This window comes from Fomitopsis serialis (assembly GCF_022376445.1).
Source record: "Fomitopsis serialis strain Sig1Antser10 chromosome Unknown B0H18scaffold_103, whole genome shotgun sequence".
NCBI lineage: Eukaryota > Fungi > Basidiomycota > Agaricomycetes > Polyporales > Fomitopsidaceae > Fomitopsis > Fomitopsis serialis.
Window position 1 is genome coordinate 128,234 of NW_025955063.1, and position 17,125 is coordinate 145,358.

The 17,125-nt window shown below is 52.6% G+C and overlaps 6 protein-coding genes across 6 annotated transcripts; 1 reads left to right on the top strand and 5 right to left on the bottom strand.

Moving 5' to 3' along the window:
- Nucleotides 1–819: 819 nt before the first annotated feature.
- B0H18DRAFT_1035066 (uncharacterized protein) lies at nt 820–2,391 on the bottom strand. The gene is made up of 8 exons (XM_048030295.1): nt 2,139–2,391; nt 1,868–2,074; nt 1,754–1,804; nt 1,537–1,706; nt 1,362–1,475; nt 1,173–1,301; nt 1,087–1,107; nt 820–1,033 (listed from the first exon to the last, which is right to left on the bottom strand). The coding sequence occupies exons 2-6, from the start codon at nt 1,894–1,896 to the stop codon at nt 1,234–1,236; spliced, it is 432 nt and encodes a 143-aa protein (XP_047888267.1). The 5' UTR covers nt 1,897–2,074; nt 2,139–2,391; the 3' UTR covers nt 820–1,033; nt 1,087–1,107; nt 1,173–1,233.
- A 2,130-nt stretch (nt 2,392–4,521) lies between these two features.
- B0H18DRAFT_39512 (uncharacterized protein) lies at nt 4,522–6,134 on the bottom strand. Its single transcript, XM_048037913.1, has 16 exons — nt 5,913–6,134; nt 5,840–5,854; nt 5,732–5,770; nt 5,658–5,672; nt 5,560–5,601; nt 5,488–5,502; nt 5,384–5,425; nt 5,309–5,323; nt 5,203–5,244; nt 5,134–5,148; nt 5,034–5,075; nt 4,962–4,976; nt 4,856–4,897; nt 4,776–4,790; nt 4,677–4,715; nt 4,522–4,617 (listed from the first exon to the last, which is right to left on the bottom strand). Exons 1-16 carry the CDS (start codon nt 6,016–6,018, stop codon nt 4,565–4,567), a joined length of 552 nt encoding a protein of 183 aa, XP_047888268.1. The 5' UTR covers nt 6,019–6,134; the 3' UTR covers nt 4,522–4,564.
- A 3,020-nt stretch (nt 6,135–9,154) lies between these two features.
- Nucleotides 9,155–9,721, bottom strand: B0H18DRAFT_1123687 (uncharacterized protein; the record flags this gene model as incomplete). Its single annotated transcript, XM_048034725.1, has 5 exons — nt 9,155–9,231; nt 9,298–9,312; nt 9,376–9,465; nt 9,532–9,546; nt 9,619–9,721. The coding sequence occupies 5 exons, from the start codon at nt 9,719–9,721 to the stop codon at nt 9,155–9,157; spliced, it is 300 nt and encodes a 99-aa protein (XP_047888269.1).
- A 239-nt stretch (nt 9,722–9,960) lies between these two features.
- B0H18DRAFT_958423 (uncharacterized protein) lies at nt 9,961–10,853 on the bottom strand (the record flags this gene model as incomplete). Its single annotated transcript, XM_048042690.1, has 5 exons — nt 9,961–9,981; nt 10,051–10,138; nt 10,301–10,379; nt 10,494–10,608; nt 10,653–10,853. The coding sequence occupies 5 exons, from the start codon at nt 10,851–10,853 to the stop codon at nt 9,961–9,963; spliced, it is 504 nt and encodes a 167-aa protein (XP_047888270.1).
- Nucleotides 10,854–13,584: 2,731 nt separating this feature from the next.
- B0H18DRAFT_1087121 (serine carboxypeptidase S28-domain-containing protein) lies at nt 13,585–15,721 on the top strand (the record flags this gene model as incomplete). Its single annotated transcript, XM_048032135.1, has 12 exons — nt 13,585–13,639; nt 13,718–13,855; nt 13,906–13,950; nt 14,003–14,297; nt 14,356–14,412; nt 14,464–14,645; nt 14,705–14,890; nt 14,947–14,968; nt 15,028–15,095; nt 15,155–15,267; nt 15,354–15,426; nt 15,480–15,721. The coding sequence occupies 12 exons, from the start codon at nt 13,585–13,587 to the stop codon at nt 15,719–15,721; spliced, it is 1,476 nt and encodes a 491-aa protein (XP_047888271.1).
- A 266-nt stretch (nt 15,722–15,987) lies between these two features.
- Nucleotides 15,988–16,638, bottom strand: B0H18DRAFT_1123690 (uncharacterized protein; the record flags this gene model as incomplete). Its single annotated transcript, XM_048034726.1, has 5 exons — nt 15,988–16,090; nt 16,141–16,177; nt 16,230–16,271; nt 16,330–16,383; nt 16,440–16,638. 5 exons carry the CDS (start codon nt 16,636–16,638, stop codon nt 15,988–15,990), a joined length of 435 nt encoding a protein of 144 aa, XP_047888272.1.
- Nucleotides 16,639–17,125: the final 487 nt, after the last annotated feature.

A 17,125-nucleotide genomic window follows, 5' to 3' on the forward strand; every position in this document is an offset into this window, starting at 1 on the left:
ACTGACCTGCAAGGTCGGCTCTTATGCAACTCGGGCAGCTGTCTGCGGCCTGTGATATGCGTCGTCTGACGAGCATATCCGGGCCCCGATAGCACGAACGTTTATTTATGGTGTGATAGTGACCACGAGGTCGTTTTTTCTGACTGTCTTCGGCGAGAAGACAACGGATGAAAAAGCACTTACCTTAGTGAATGCTGGATGGGACCCTCATGTCCATCTGGATCATCGCATGAGCCAGACTGTATTTCAAAGTGTCGTATAGATGCAATGGAAGATAGTGATTGGGCAGGGACATTACCTATGCACGCTCGTCGACCCTGGGTCCTCGCATGCACCCCGAGCTTCCAGCACTGATTCACTTTCCCGTTTCTGCTCCTCACACCAGGCGCTTGATAAGTGGCTCGGACAAGAGACGCTAGTCACAAACCCGGGAACCGTCTCGGCATTTGGAAGTGTCAGCAGGGTACTCACTTCGTCCTCTGCCGTACTATGAAAACCTGGTTCAGAACATGTAGTATGAGAGACGCCACGCCGTATGACGATTCACGGCTTCGTTCCAAATTAGGCAGGTGTTGTTCTTTGACATCAGCTACTGGCAAAGTTAGCCTTGTCATGAAAGTCAGTGAACAGTAGGCTAATACAATCTCTGCGGTGATATACCCTATGTACGCCGCGGATCCTCTGGCAACACACAGGTTATTATATATGCGAGCCGGGTATGAGGTTTGTGCGCCAAGCAGAGATGCTGAACCTGAGCTTGAGAGCATTCGAGGGTATGCTGGTGCTGGTCAATCTGATATCTCAGTATGTTCTCACTGATCACTGGCAAGCGTCAAGTCCAATTGGTGCGAAGAACTACAACAGAGACAAGAGAGAAGCCGAGCACAGTGCATACAGCCATGAAACCGAATACGCAGAAGTACAATCAACAGAGACCGGCCCGGGAGAGTCAGCTTGCCGACATTCACCCATATGGTATTTGAGCGCAGACCGTCGACTCCGAATAGTACCAAGGCGGACATTATGGATGTTCCTATTTGGCAAATCGTCAGCTTGGGGTCGAGTGCATGTCATAGACAACCATACAATCCTCAAAGCCTTCCAATTCTGTTATTGTTACCAATGTTAGCCGTTGTGACAGCGAGCAACTCAGATAACTGGTAACATCTGACCTTTATCGAAAGGAGAATATCCACCGTAGCCGCCGCGGCGTTGTACTGATAAGTAGAATCATCACACGTTAGCTACTACGGGAGAGGAGTCATTTTCATGAACGTAACTTATACCGCGCTTCTCGAGGCCTGTGAACACAAGTTAGTTGGGGGGTCGAAAACATCGCCGATGTGCGATCTATATCTTACCTCCGTTGGTGCCAGTGGCCCAGCCGATGACGGGTTCTAGGTCAGTGGTAGTCGGAAGGTCAGCGCCATGTGCGACAAGGAACTGAGGAGAATCTATACCGCGTGCCTCAAGGTCTGCTCAGGACGGTCAGTCGATACAGTACATATAAGTATCATTCGATAGGTAGTGTCTGACCTGCAGTATCGCCGATGTACAATGGCCTATCCTGGGCCCGGGGTAAGGCCGGCATGGCGGCGGCGACCTCAAACAAGACGCAGGCGAGAGCAACGAAAGCAAAGGTAAGCTTCATCGTGGTAGCAAGTTGCGATGCGGAAAAAGTAGAAGAGTGCGATGTCCAGGTAAAACTGTTCGGTAAGCTTTTATACAGTGCAGATAACCGCCTGCGACATGCCTTCCGGTAAATGTTCCGCGACCGTCAAGAGCACGAGGCCTGAGGTGAGATCTGAGGGTGACCATGGGGCCATCCTTTTCGTCGTGTCTATGAACACAGGAAAGCAGCACGCACAAATGCGCTACCAAAATGGATGCAGGCATCAGGCTTCCCAGCAGCTGCCGTGCCTTGAAAGGGCATGAATGTCATGGGATACATCCCGTGTTGTAGTTTCGATGCCATGCTAGACGACTTCTATGAAGGTAAGTCACTTAATGCACGTTCACTTAGCTACAACACGCATCCCAAACTTCCTAGAACAGTCCAGGCCGCCGCGCAACTCTACGCCACAAGGAATCAGTTCCCTAGATGTAGGAGCCAACGTATTAAACAAGGATCTACGCACCCAATCTCGAGGCCTGTTATCGGGTTTCTGATGCACGTCGCAGCGATATATCCAATCTTGTGTTCGCTTCTCCGCGACGCCCAGCGTTTCGCAGATAGTTCAATTGACCGAAGAGGTATCCATAGCTCAGAGCTGCAGGAAGGACTGTTTCAGGTTTGGAGGCGTCGAACTACTCATCTTATAATCATCGGATCATAATAAACCAGCTTGGGCACTGCGGTAGTCATCGGGAACGACGAAGATGGACAGCGTCAAATATCCCGCGCCACCAGCGAACTCTCTCGGGGTCAAGTAGAGGCAATAGCGCCGCTATATTGACGCTCTCCATATGCTTGAGGAACCCGGTATGGCTGCCGGTGTACTAGTCAAGATCATCACGGCGCTGGCATGCCGCATGAGTACACCCCGCATATGGTATGCAATGAATCTATCATTCGACAATCGGATGGCAGCGCACAATGGTAGTCTGTCGAACATCAGGACACGATCTTGTTCGCATTGATATTGCTCCAACCGTTCCATTTCAAGTCCAGGGCGTTAATCTAGGTCGATGTAGGGTGTCTGGAACGAAGTACCATCAGATACTAGCTGTACCTCTCGAGTTGGATTTCTATGACACATACCTGCATTCGCATGCGCTGCGCCGCAATCCTGGACACAAAATTGCGCTGGGTGATTTTCGCAGGTGGTAGCGTGACTTACGGAGATGTAGCGGTGGGCACGACAGACTGTTACATACCGTATGAGTCATGAGGCATTGAGTACTCGGCGGGGATGGTAGTAACTCAATCGAAGGGGTAACGGATCGCAGCCTTGGTCGCGGGCCTCGCTGTGAGATATGGGTTGCAAACACGGGTCACTCTCTTCCCAAGAATCTTCATTCCTTCGTCCGTTTGACCGAACAGGTCCAGTCGCAGATCGTCCGAGTCAGCAATACGATGAAGTGCGGGTGACAAGTAGCCCGAACGCCGCCATCTTGAGTGCCACCCGCCCGGTACTAGAGCACATAGGTAAGTAGTACATGCACCCCCGATCAACGGACGTCAGACGCCAAGTACGGCAGCACGACTGAATATCTGTTTACTCACCTGGACTTCACGTACGACAAATCGAGCCTCTGATGTCGCAGCGACAAACCGCAGTACCGTCCACAGCGCGACGCGACTCCGACTTTCAGAGTTACATAGGTAGAAACAGAGTGTTTCCACCTGTTCTGTGAGTCTTTATACCGTGGCGAGTCCAATTGATAGACATACCGTTAGCGCCTACGCAGCAGATGCAATGGCTCGCAAGCCTGAGACTGAAGTGCATCAAGGCTGTGGCCGTACTTAGCAGGCGTCCGCCCCCCCCACGTCCCCCCCCAAGTTGATTGTTGTGGTGAACTTCAAGTCCGACAGAGCGAAGACAAACTTCTTTGGAAGTAGCCTGGGCGGCGATGCATCCAGTTCGAGCTTGCCACAAGTACGACAAACAGGCGGCTGGGGTCATATACTTGCGGATACTGACCCACAAGCTTAGCTAGGAGAGACGCCGTGCGCGTGAGTAGGAAGGAGGGCGGACAGTTGAGTGACGAGTCCGGAAGCCTGAGCTTGCAAAGTCAGCCACGCGGCCCATCCTACGCCGTGTGGATGAGAATGAAAAGTTTCAGGTGTACATGTATACCGTCCCATATCAACTTCAGGACCATGAGACCCGGAGGTCTGCCTGCAAGACTGGAAAACTGTAAGATCTTAGACAGGCTGCGTAGCGAATTGACGGTCGTCGGTGCACGTGACTCGTCGCGGCCCGGGTTGAAAGGAATCCAAGTTGGCATTGAACGTTTGAACAGTGAGACACCACTGCCAGACTCGGACGCCACTAAGTAGCTGCAGGGCTTGGTACTGCTGTATGCTGGCCAGTCGTGACGTAGTACACGGCTTGTACCCGAACGTGTTACGCGGTGACTCAGTACGTCGGTCTGACAGAATGGAGGAACGACTTCATTTGATCATCGCTCGGTGCACACCGTTCTGCGCGTGAAGCCAGTGAGGGCGGTTACAGTCGGGGTGTTCATTGTGCGCGGTTTGCACGCTCTCGGGCTTAACAACAGGCAGTGTCAATGACCACATATCCATAAGAGAGAACTCGGTTACAACACGTGCGATCGCAGCAGGAAACACAGGTAAGCTATATCCTATGGTGCCCGGAAAGAAGTTGACGAGTACAGCGGGTTTCCTGGGGTGAATATCACAAGTGTTCCTGAATACCAAGGTGTCAGCTCAGCATCGAGTGTGAATCTCAGACAGTCGTACATGCGGCATCTTCCTCTGTCAAAGAATTGTGTTAGTTGCCATGTGCATACACCGGGACAGTGGACAGTATCTGACCTTCGCTCACATCGACGCCATAAATGCCGCCAACGTGCGGTGCTAAGTGAACGACGCATGTCAGATTGTGTCAGCAGCATGAAGGTTGGAGGGATTACCGCGCGTCTCGATGTCTGTACAAAATCAAATCAGTCAATATCACATGTATTCCACGTAGCAGGTAGAGCCTGACCTTCGGCATCAACACCATAGATACCACCGACATGGGGTGCTAAACAGTCGTTGGGTCGGATTATTGTAGGTCAACCGCAAGGTTCCCAATAAGACGTACCACGAGCTTCAAGGCCTGCGACAACGAAGTCAGACATCGAAGTTCAAAGGAAAGCCATCACTAAGTGAATGGGATCTGACCTTCGTCGGCATCGACGCCATAGATACCACCGATGTGCGGTTCTGAACCATTGTCAGTCGGCATGTCTAAGTATTGTGTGCAAAACAAAGCTCAAGGAAGTCGTACCGCGTGCCGTAAGGTCTATAGATCACAGTTAATCAGTAAGCAGAGATCAATCTTGCCCGAAGGATATCTGACCTTCGTCAGCGTCGACACCATAAATACCACCGACGTGTGGCTCTATAATGATCCCGGATATCAGTATCGTGCGCTGTACACAATTCAGCAGACCTCGTACCGCGCGCCGTAAGGTCTGCACAACTCCATCAGCGCAACGAACGCGGTCAAGAAGTGGACCATATCTGACCTTCATCAGCATCGACTCCATAAATACCGCCGATGTGCGGTTCTAAGCGAATGATATGAAGAACATCAGTATCATGCGACATGAAAAAACTCAGGAAATAATCTACCGCGCGCCGTCAGGTCTACACAAGTTGGTGATTCAGTACGACGTATGCTGTCATAAATAGACATTAATAGCTTACCTTCCTCACTATCGACGCCATAAATACCGCCGACGTGTGGCTCTGTGACAACAATTCTCGGAGTATTAGTACGCGGTGCCGTACCAAATCAGATGAATCTGTACCGCGCGCCGTGAGGTCTGCACAATACAGGCATTCAGTACGGCAGGCGTTACTAGCAACCGAAAAAGGCTCACCCTCGTCGGCATCGACGCCGTAGATGCCGCCAACATGAGGTTCTAAGTCAAGGATCGTCAATGCTGTGCATCACAATGTCATTAGACAAGCCATGTACCGCGCGCATCAAGGTCTGCGCAAGACACGTCAGTCGGCGCGATATATATTTTCAGTGGGCAGACAAGATCTGACCTTCGGAGTCGACACCGTAAATACCAGCGACGTGGGGTGCTAAGTGGCACGAAGAGCAAGACATCAAATGTCAGACTGATGCATGGTAGAATTTTCAATGGTATATACCGCGCTTGTGAAGGTCTGCTACACAAGACAGTGAATCAGCACCAACAAACGAGTCGAGCAGACATTATCTGACCGTCGGAGGAAGAGGCGTATAACGCACCGCGAAGGGGTGCTGGCGCGGCAACGGTGACCTCGAGCAGGGCGCAGGCCAGGACAACGAAAGCGGTAGTGAGCTTCATGCTGATGAGACGATGCGACGCGAAAACCTGGAGGAGTGCGATGGTCGAGCAGCATCCTCTGCTCTGCTTTTATCCCATACACTCAACCGCCCACGACGTACGTTGTCCTGCGAATAATATTTGTTGAGAAATTGACGTCGCCCGGGGTCGGTGCTGTCTCTCCGCGATGCACACGTAAAGATCCTAGTAGACCCTGGTGTTCTTGTTGGTCGCAAACCTGATACAGGAACGATTCAGGTATCTTGTGCCAAACACGGTGCAGCACCACATCCGACGCTTTCTCCGGAGTCAAAATGCCTTGGCGGGCGCGGGCCCAAGAAGATGGTTGTCGACTTCTTGAAAGTCTGGACGCAGCGAACATGGTAGACGTGGGCCACAGTGGTGCAGTACAGTAGCCTATTCTGGCGTCGCATGTCACGGGTGCGTTGATCGGTCCTCATGTTTGTATGAGAGGCATCGCGAAGCTGCCTGCATTCTCCGTAAACGTGGGCGCCGGCACAAAGTCGACGGCTTAAATGTCGAGTCGAACGGATTGTCCAAAAGCAAATAGGAGGCGGCGTCCATCATAAAGACATTCTTGTTGTTCAAACAGACGGTATGATCGAGGCTCCGACCATCCACCGTTGTTCTGATCCGCCGTATATGTCATCTCGGATCTGTACAAGGCGTGGCTATCAGATATTTGTACATAAAATACAACACGTACCTGCGCCCATTGATTGATTTACGGCCACGGGCTCGCACTCAGCATTCGCGCGCGAGGACTTCCTCGCACGGCGCTGTTTCACGTTCGGCGGAGTGAAAGTAACGATCAGATTTCCTGCAACTCGCAAGATGCGGTGGAATCGAGGCTTCCGCACAGTACATCGGTTCGCGGCGCATGATGGTCCCTGTTGGATAGCCCTGAGCACACGTTAACACGCGATGTCTGAACGATGCCTAGCGAACCTCCATGGTCTCGTCTGCATCAGCCCCGTTTAATTCGCTCCGAGTCCTCATAGGCTTGTCAATAATATGGCACCTTCGGGGAATGTGCTCCTTCAAAGCGGCATCTACGAAACGACACGCCTGTTTACTCCATCTACCGAACCGCACGGGGGTCTGTACTCGGTCTCGATGCGTGAAGTGCCTGTGTACGTAGTCGAAAGCAGGGACACCGGCGCTTCACAACGGTAGGTACGATGTGTCATGAACTGAACCTGACAGAGACATTTCCCGAAGAGCCTGACCATGGCGGATCAGATGCTCAACAACAGCCCACGGATGCAGACGGGACAAATTACTGTTGATCGGCCTGTTGCGCCTGATCAAACACTGCAAAATACCGTCCGGTGCTGGGTATAGCATCAGCTGACCTCTCATGCAACGCTAGCAGCGAAATTTACCTGTTCAGCGGGCACCCGACTCAGGGTAGATCTGTCGCCCCAGTGTCATACTTGCCGGCGGGCGGTATCGTAGACTGCCTATATTATACGCGCCCTATTAAGCAATACCGGACTCAGCGATTTTATCGGCGTGTGTTAGGACAGCATACCGACTCGAGGCAATACTGAGTGACGAGCAGGCTGCAGCACTAAATGGCAGCTGCGCGCAACATTTGATTCGTGACAAGCATCGACGCGAACATATGGGCATGTAATGGTCGAGACCAGGTAGACGAGTGCAAGGTGGAGGCGAGGCGTACCTCTAAGCTACCTGCGAGGTGCTTGTGTTCCCCGTCACGCTTCGGAATTCCGCGCACTTGGGATGTCGCATAGCATGCTCCGGCAACGTCGCACATAAGGCTGGACAGTCTTGTACAGTGGATTCCATTCAGGTGATTACCGGTAGCGTCTGAGGCGGGACATGCGTATGGTGGACACGTCGGCAGTGCGTTTGGATAAATGAGTTGGCTAACGGAAGTACTGTAGTAGGAGGAAGAGGAAGAGGAGCGCGTCGGGAGACGCGATCCTGGAATTGCTGACTCAGCCTCGGTGGTCCGCCACCTCGATCGGGCCGCTCGCTCGTGGCGGTTGCCCACTGTTTGCTGAACGGGCTCATACATATGCGTCGACTCGGGATCAACGGCGCCACAAACAGCTCTCTACACTTTACGTTAACTGTTCGGGACGAGCCATTGCCTTCTGCCCTCCCTACCTCTTCAACGGGCGTACCATCAGTACGCATCGAACCTCGGAACAGACGCGAACGACTCAGCTGTTCAACGTTGTTTACAATTAAATCCTGGAATACGCAAATCCGCTGGAAGAGTCGACTGGTTCCGCATAGCAGTCGACTTGTTGCCCTCTTGATGGCTTTCCTGTCGCATCTCAGACGGCCAGACCTCACATCCATGCAGGCTCATTCACGCCGTCATAGCATGAACGCGCATAAGTTACGCGTAAGCACCAGATATCCCTCCAAACACTCCCCAGTACACTGACGGGTTCCGGTGAAAACTATTTCCTTACTAGGCACGCGTCGATGCACCGGGTCTTGTAAACTCCACGGCGCATCTCGACACGACGACCTTCACACCGCTTCAGGCTCCGGGACCAATATCGCGGGCTACCTCCGGCATGCGCACGAGCAGAACCAGCTCATCTCTACGATCGAGGATGGGAGGAAAGAGACGTACGAGGAGTTCTACGGCGTGCTAGAGGGGCAGTGGTAGCGTGACGGGTTAGCAAGGAAGAAGCGAATGCTCGTGTGGATGGGTTGAATTCGGTGAGTGCAAACACGCCGATCCTATGCCTTAGCCAACTCACGGCTCACTTGTAGCTGGGCAAACATCAGTGCGATTCCAAGCTTGCAGACGCAGGGCCAGATGACGACATGGCAGGCATGTGGACGAGCTGATACCCAAGGCGGATGTCGTTCTGATGAAAACAGGGTCTGACCCTTCGCGTAAGTACGCAGTTGCTGGATCTACTCCATGATCACCGGTTAACGAGGCGAATCGCCTAGTTTTCCAGCTTTGCAAGCGGGTACCATTGCTGCTGCTGTGGAAGATTGTTCTCCTCAGATGGTGGAGAGCGGAAAGTACGTTCACTATTGCCAATCTCTGACGTGATCCTTCTTCGGCAGGACACCAGCGCGATATTTCAAGTGACGGAGGAAGACTACCACCCCGGCCGCGTCTCCTGGAACAGCCCAGTCAAGGGGCGGTATAGGCGAACACGCCGTTGCGCCTTCCGAGCGGAGAACCTGAAGCCAGATCATTCGCGCCGGGTGCTGAACATAAGCAGGATAGTCAGACCGCCAGTGCTATCACGCGCGATAGCTGAAGAGAGTATGTACCGCGTTTATCAAGGTCTACGTATATTTGATGGGTCGTCAGAATAAAGCTATCATAAGCTAAGCAGCTGACACTCTCACCATCAGATTCAAGGTAGGGGGAAGCATAGGCGGCATCACCAGCGCGTTTCTCGAGAGCGGACTCTGCACCCACACCATCCCCGCCAAATGCTAAGCATTGGTAATCAAGACATCAGTTGCACGATGTTGCACGATAACTGAGAAGAGAGAACGCACCCCGTACTTCCATGTCTACAGATATTGAGCAGTCAGGCCGTCAGTGTACGACAAAGAAGTGACGCAGACGATGAGAAGTGTGCGCACCACTACTGGCTTCAAAGCGCTTCTCGGCCTGAGGAGCCGGAACTGCAGTGGCGACATCGAGCAGGGCACAAGCGACGAGGACGAATGCAAAGGCGAACTTCATTTTGGGGAGAGGTAGCGGTGCAACACTACAATGTTGAGGGGTGCGATGTCCGAGTAGCACTCTGAGGTCAGCTTTTATCCTATGCAAACAACCGCCCAAGTTGTACATTGTCCGGCAGGCCTACCGTAACTTGAACGGCACGAGAATCTAGCCCCATAGATTTGTTCGTGGTGAGGGCGTAAGTGACCGACGAGCCCGTCCCTTCTTGTTACAGACACCTCGGGCTGCCACCGGGCTACCTACTGAACGCGCACCGGAAGCTACTAGTACCGGTGGTGAGACAATGATTATACCGTATTGAAGCAGGACGAGCCGGAGCTCTGGCTTACATACGCTTGTTTGGGGCATGGCCGCAGTGAAGTGTGTTGCCGCATGGTTTCAGGGACCTTCGTGGCCGTGAGGTTCAGTCGGATCGTTCTGTGCATGACCTGGCTGTGTCAAGATAATTCATATGTTGAGCCACTTCAATGGCGACTTCAGGGTCATGCACTACCAATCGCCACATTGATGTACATGTGCAGTTCTGATGGCGGCGTCAGTCTACTAGTGGCATGATAGGTTCGATGTCGTCGTACTCACCTGAGATTGTCGGCGGAGACAGAAGTCTCCGAGATGGCATGACCATTCGACAGCCATAATGATGTCGCAGGGTAAATACCTGACAGGCGCGTCGAAAGCCACTCAGGCGCCACATGATTTGTATGGTGTTCGTACGATGCACTACGGTGAACGAGTCGCTGCATGCTTAGATTACAAACGCATGTACACACACGTTGTCCTGGGCACCGGCCGTCGGGTTGCGTAGGCCGATTGAACCTCCCATTCACCAGTGCTCTAAGCGAGATGTTGAGGCTAACCGGAGTTTGAGACGGTGGTGTATGCGAGTACTGTGGATCGCAGTCGTCTGTGAATGTGACGATGATAGACGCACCCGACGTTCTTCCTGAGGCAAGACCAAATCTTGAATTGACCGTGCCTTCCAGATGCGCGTCGCACGCCCGCGAATTACCTCGCCGCGCTCGAGGTTGAGACCCTTGTACAGGACGAACGTTCCGGCCTCCTCGTCCGTCACACCGTACCCGGCGCCCTCCTTCGATTTGGGCATATCGATTACCCAATAGTAGTCCTCCATTTCAGGGTTCCACAGTACGGCGTAAGAGAGCTCGGGTTTCAGGCGTCTCATGTCGCTTCAGGAATGCTTCTGCTGCTCATGTATGACCGACACTGACGTGTCCCACCCCAGGTCGGCGAGCGACGATGTGCATTATCCGACAACGACGTGAATCAATGGTCGCGGCTCCTACAGATGCATCAATAGCGATGTTCGGTCAGAAAAACGGCGTGACGCACCTCGTTGATGTTGAACACGACCAACCCTAGAACACCAGTTCGGTCGGCCAAGTACACAGATATATTAGTGCACGCTATCACAATACCAAGCACAAAACAGCGATCCATTGACTCGCGGAAGACCATGTGCATACACTTCAATAGCTGAAGTAGCGCGGAACCTTCAAGTTCCCGGACCTGCTTCTCGATATGTACTGGGACCAGGACGCGACTCCACGGTACCTGTTCGTCGTCCGCCACTCTAATCGCTGCAATAATACCAGGCTTGGTATCTGGCGCGCAGCAATCCCGAGAGAGGGGTCGAGTATTGTAAAAGTCGCGCCATTGTACACCGTTCGTCTTCATGCCACGTTTGGGTAAGTACGAGGCCGGCGATAGATCGAACGAGCGTGACGAACGGCGCATACGAATCGCTTTCGTGGCTAGGTTGCTGGGTCGGGTAGCCTGAACAGTGCTTCTTTGACGCATTGTAGCACTGAGATTTCGACGCGTTCACGAGGACCTTGTTCACGAGCTTGTCCGAGACGGGGAACATGCTCTCCAGGAAGCCAGCGACGTCACAAAACACACGAGTCGATCGAGAGCTCATTGGCGACGTCGAGTTCATTTGCGTTGGCATTCATGGCCGTATATACGCTGGAGCAGAGCGTGGATGACCACTAGATGCAATCTGTGAGCTTCTGGTTTCGGTGACGGGGATATCCGGCCGAGGCGCCTCACGAGCTGGACAGGGGACATACCTCGAGGAGATAAAGGAACTTGATCTGTCACAAAACTTGCACATTTTGTATGTCTTCGGGCAGGCAGAGAGGAAGTACGAATAAGATAACAGGCAGAGCAGGCGGGTGAGGGAGCGCCCGTCTTCGGACTTGAACCACACGGCGGCTTTTTCCTTAATTGGCAAGTGTTGTTCTTGAATATAAGTATCACAAGCTCGCCGCTCCCTCCAGTGAAGCGCGACCTCAAGCTTGCTGTGGTCACAGTATCGCAGGTCCAGAGACAGGTCAGCTCTGCGCTCCAGCCGCCTTTCCCTCCCCCAAAGCCTGGCCCCGCTGAGCTCATCGACGCGATTACGACGTGCTACTCAACGGCTGAGGCGTGCGGTAACTCGACCAGCTCATGCAGCGGGCACGGACAATGCGTGCAGGCAAGCAAGCAGGGCCGCACATGCTACGCCTGCGCCTGCTCGGCAACCAAGGACTTGAAGGGTCAAACGGAGGATTGGGCTGGGAGTGCATGCGAGCGCAAGGATGTCAGCGGGTGAGCTAGTTGTGTCCGCCAATGTAGACTGCGTCGCTGACGGGACTCGTCAGACGGTTTGTATTGCTTTCCAGGACAGCGATTACCCTAATCTTGCTTGTTGGCGGCAGATCAGTCGCGTTGCTCACTGTCATTGGGGAGCAGGAGCTCCCGAGCACGTTGACATCGGATGGTGTCGTACCGACAAGGGATTAGTTGCAGTAATTCGCAGTTTTCATTTATTCAGTCGGGTCGCCCGATTTCTGCAGAGCTCTGACTGGCAGCACCGGATCTAACTTACGAAATTGCTCCAGACGACTTCAAGACATGCGTGTGCATATGAGACTTTCGCAAAAGCTTGGCTGACGCAGGACTCGCTGCTACATTACGCCTTGTTACGATTCTCACCAAGCAACGACGCTCGTTTGCTGTTGGAACTATCGGAAGGAAGGCAGATAATTGGTGGTTCTCCGCGTGTGTCTGACTACTTGGGATTTGAATCTGAAACCACTTGTGCAAGTCATGTACTGGACATCATGCGGCATAGGGAGGCCGGAGCGGGACTTAACGAGCTGCCTCGGCTATGTAGTACGCAACTTCGCGGCCAGAGGCCTGTACGCACTCTGATGTGCTCTAATGGGCGGACATCACTCACCATGCTTTATGCGCGGCCAGTCTCGGGTACGTGGTTCACAAATGCTGATGCTCTTCCGCTGAGTATGCCGGAATGGTAGCAGATAACAGCCTATGTCGGCCAGTCTGAATCATCCAACGCGCACTTCATACTGTGTGATGTGGTCCCGCCCGCTTACTGCTGTACTGCTGATCGTATTTGACCACTGTATGTACAGATCACAGCAGATATAACACAGGACAATTGTTACTCACAGCCATGCAGGCGCTTGACATTGTTTTTGCTCCCTCACCCTTAGGAATCCCCGGTACAGCCATTTGCGTTTTCGTACAAAAAATACGTACTAACCGACGTCTCATGTTGTCAGCCAGCGTCGCCCTCGACCGTCGCTCTGCTAGCCAGCCACGCCCAGGTGTCTTTGACTGTTCTCAACATCTTCCTGTGCCCTTGATGAGGCTTCCGGACTATCGTTGCGCGGTCTCACGTAACTCTTCACCGCCCTCTCGCAGTGCGTTCTCCGAAGTTTGATGGTAGCCGATTGAATCGTCAGGTTAGCCTTCGCATACTTTTGATTGAGCTCCGCAGGAGGACTGGCTCATCCGTCCTCTTCCATAGTCACTCTTTCTCCTTGCTTTGGGTCATGACACGATTCATGCCAACGAGTGCTATCCTACTTTTGGCATTGTTGGCGGTGGGTACAGATGCCCTGTCCCCTAGACATAGACCTCTCGGAAGAAGCTTCGTCAAGAAAAACCAGATACGGCGGGACGCAGCGATTGTGGATCGCAATGGGACCGAATTGCCGCCTCTCAACACGACATACTACTTTGATCAGTTGATCGACCACACTAATCCCAGCATTGGGACGTTCAAACAGCGATATTGGCACACATGGGAGTTCTATGAAGCTGGTAAGCAGATTTCGAAACGTAGTACATCGTCGCTGAGAAAAGAGGCATAGGCGGGCCAATCATTCTGACCACGCCTGGAGAAGGGAACGCAGAGGGTGTGTGTCCTCTACCAATTGAAGGGTCTGTGTTGAATGTATTCCGCCATAGGCTCTGAAGACTCCCTCGTAAACTCCACGATAAACGGGATGATCGCCCAGGAACTGAATGGATCGACGATCGTTCTGGAGCACCGTTATTATGGCTATTCAAACCCATATGATAACCTTTCCGTCGAGAGCCTGCAGTATCACACGATCCAGCAAGCGATTGACGATTTCGAGTACATCGCATACAACGTGAAGCTGCCGATGCCTAGTGGCGACCATGTTACACCGGACGAGGCGCCATGGATTCTCATTGGGGGCAGCTATGCCGGCGCGTTAACCAGCTTCACTAAAGTCAAGTAGGTTACCTTGCGCTCTTCCTATGGTATCTGATGCTAATCGCTCTCATCCCTGTAGCAAACCTGACGTGTTCTACGCTGCATGGTCCTCGTCAGGTGTCGTGGAGAGTATCGCGTACGTCAAACGACTGCATTCTCTTCTCGGTCCTATTGATGAGGATATCAGTGACTATTGGGGCTACTTCAATATCATTCGAAAGCATATGCCACAGAATTGCTCCGCTGATGTACAGGCGGTAATCGGGCACGTCGATTCCGTGTTCACATCTGGGAATAATACTGCCATCAACGAGATCAAGGAACTTTTCAGCATGCATCTTACACACCTCGATGACTTCGCGAGTGCCTGTGCGTATTGCTTCTCTGATGGTTTCGTGATTGCACTGGTGACACGCCTGACGACACAGTGCAACACCCACTCTTCCCATGGCAAGGCCTCCAACCCTCGTCTAACCTGTCGGACCCTCTATTCTTCCATTTTTGTGACGCGTTGGAAGTCAAGGATAATCAGACCGCACCGTCCGAGGGATGGGGTCTTCAGAACGCATTGAATTCATGGGCCGGATTCTGGAAAGAGGTGTGCTATCAACGCTGTGAGTTCATTTGTTCACCCTTGATGAAACATTGTTGAGCAGTGGAGGTCTCGCAGATTGCGATGATCAAGACGCTGAGTCAGTTCAAATTAGATGGTTCATAGTCAGGAACACATTAGCTGACGATCCCGCAGCAGAACGTGTTTTGGGATATACAATGCAAGCGCAACTTATTACACGGACCTTACTGTCAACAACGCCGATCGTTCATGATACTGGATCCTGTACGTGGTTGTACAGCCATGGATACTATACATCGACAAGGTCGTGCACTGACATGCCTCGACAGTTGCAACCAAATGGGCTTCTATCAAGACGGAGCGCCTGATGGCGAGCCGACTCTTGTTTCTTGTCTGATCCAGCCAACTCATTGGGAGGTTAGTCACGTAACAACTGTCTTGAAGGATCTAACCAAGAAGCATGCTAATGTTCCCGGAGGCGTTCAACTCCACCAACGCCGAAGGTGAACGAGACGAATGCGGCGTATCATGGATGGTTCATCAAGGCTGATCGCCTGTTCTTCTCGAACGGAGAGAGTGAGTAGAAGCCTGAATAAACATGTCCTATCGCTTATGCAAACACCATTCAGAGGACCCATGGCGCGTTGCGACTGTCTCCGCTGACGGGACAGCCTGTCAAAGCACTGCCATGCAGCCTATCGTCATGGGTGATGGCTACCATTGCTCAGATATGGATGCCGCGAATGGGGAAGTCGATTCGACAATCGCTGCTGTTCAGATCTCAGACTCAGGGCATAGCTGCGATGAAGAGCTGGCTGGAGACATGGGAGCCCCCCAACCCGTCGATAAGTACTACGAGACGTACTGGTGATCACTTGGTGATCACCATTTTGGACTTGACATTTGCGATGGTGAAAGACCGTTCATTCCCGTCACCGGGACATCTTCTTATTTAAGCTCTCCCTTTGACTATCACTATAGAGCATCAACATAAAAAGTGCTAGCAAACACCCGCCGCCGTGCACCGCACTGGATGCGGTTCACAGTTCACAACATGGAGTTCACACGAAGATTTTGAATTGCCAATGCTAGCAGAACCATTCACCACTACGTATAGCCTACAAGATATGCTCCTTGTCAACGACCCATCGAGTCTACGGCTGCCATCATCGGACCATGCTCCCCGATATAGCTTGGATTCTTGTGAACATAGGTCTTCGTTAAAGGCTTTCGTCGAGTTCTGATGTTTATCGTCAGTGCAAAGAGCTGGATAGTCAAGCAGATACACACGTTATAGGCCACGATTCCGCCATCGCGTTTACCACGTCTGTGGCATAGACCGTCAGCCTATAGTATCGAGACCTAGTGCGCGACCATACCATCGGTGACGGTGTAAAGGTCGCTGCCACGCTTATCGAGGTCTACTAGTAGAACGGTCAGCAAAAGCACGTGTGTTCTGCATGCTCCCGGAATTCTCACTTTTCGTAACCTGAGATGGAGAGTCTACATCATTGCCGGTGCGTTCCACGATGTCTAAGGAAGACTCGTTCAGCGAGACCCGGATCAGCAGAGGCGAGAGGCAATCATACCGTCCGTCACAACGTACACCTTACTGGCGCGTCCAGAGAGCTGACCGTCGATCTCGCCGAGTGGGACCGCACAAGCAGCGTGGAACAGAGCAGCAGCGCTGAGGAAGATGGCAGACGTGACCTTCATCTCGGCGAGCAGAGTGAGTGGGGTCAGCAGCCCTACGTGCGACGCAATATATAGCCCTCCATCCAGCGCCATTCTGCGTTGTTCGTCTAGATGATTCGCGGAGACAGTGTCCATCAAATGCGGATGAGTGCTCGGAAGTCATATCGGTCCCACAAGGCCTGTTGAGATGGTGGAACCGTGGTCCGCATAGGCACATCCATCAGAGACAACGGCATGCACGGCGACGTGGTTTTTCGGAAGTTTTCTGCAGTCCTAAGAGTGACCACTGAATCAGCTAGAAACTCGTCGCAATTAGTGGTGAACTAGCAGTGCACGGCTCTGCCTGTAGCAGTACCAAAGCATACCGCTTCAATTAGCGAGTTAGCGAGCCACGAGATTAAGGGAAAAACGCGATTGTGGTGTTGACAGATACATCTACCTAGCCGTCACCGGGCGCTGTCAGCGATCCACGAATCTGACCCACGGGCGACGTACATACGCAGTCATGTTCCAGGGGTGGCCGGAAGCACTCAGTGCGTTTGAAAAACAGTTCACGGGTCTGTCCAGCGGTAAATCATGA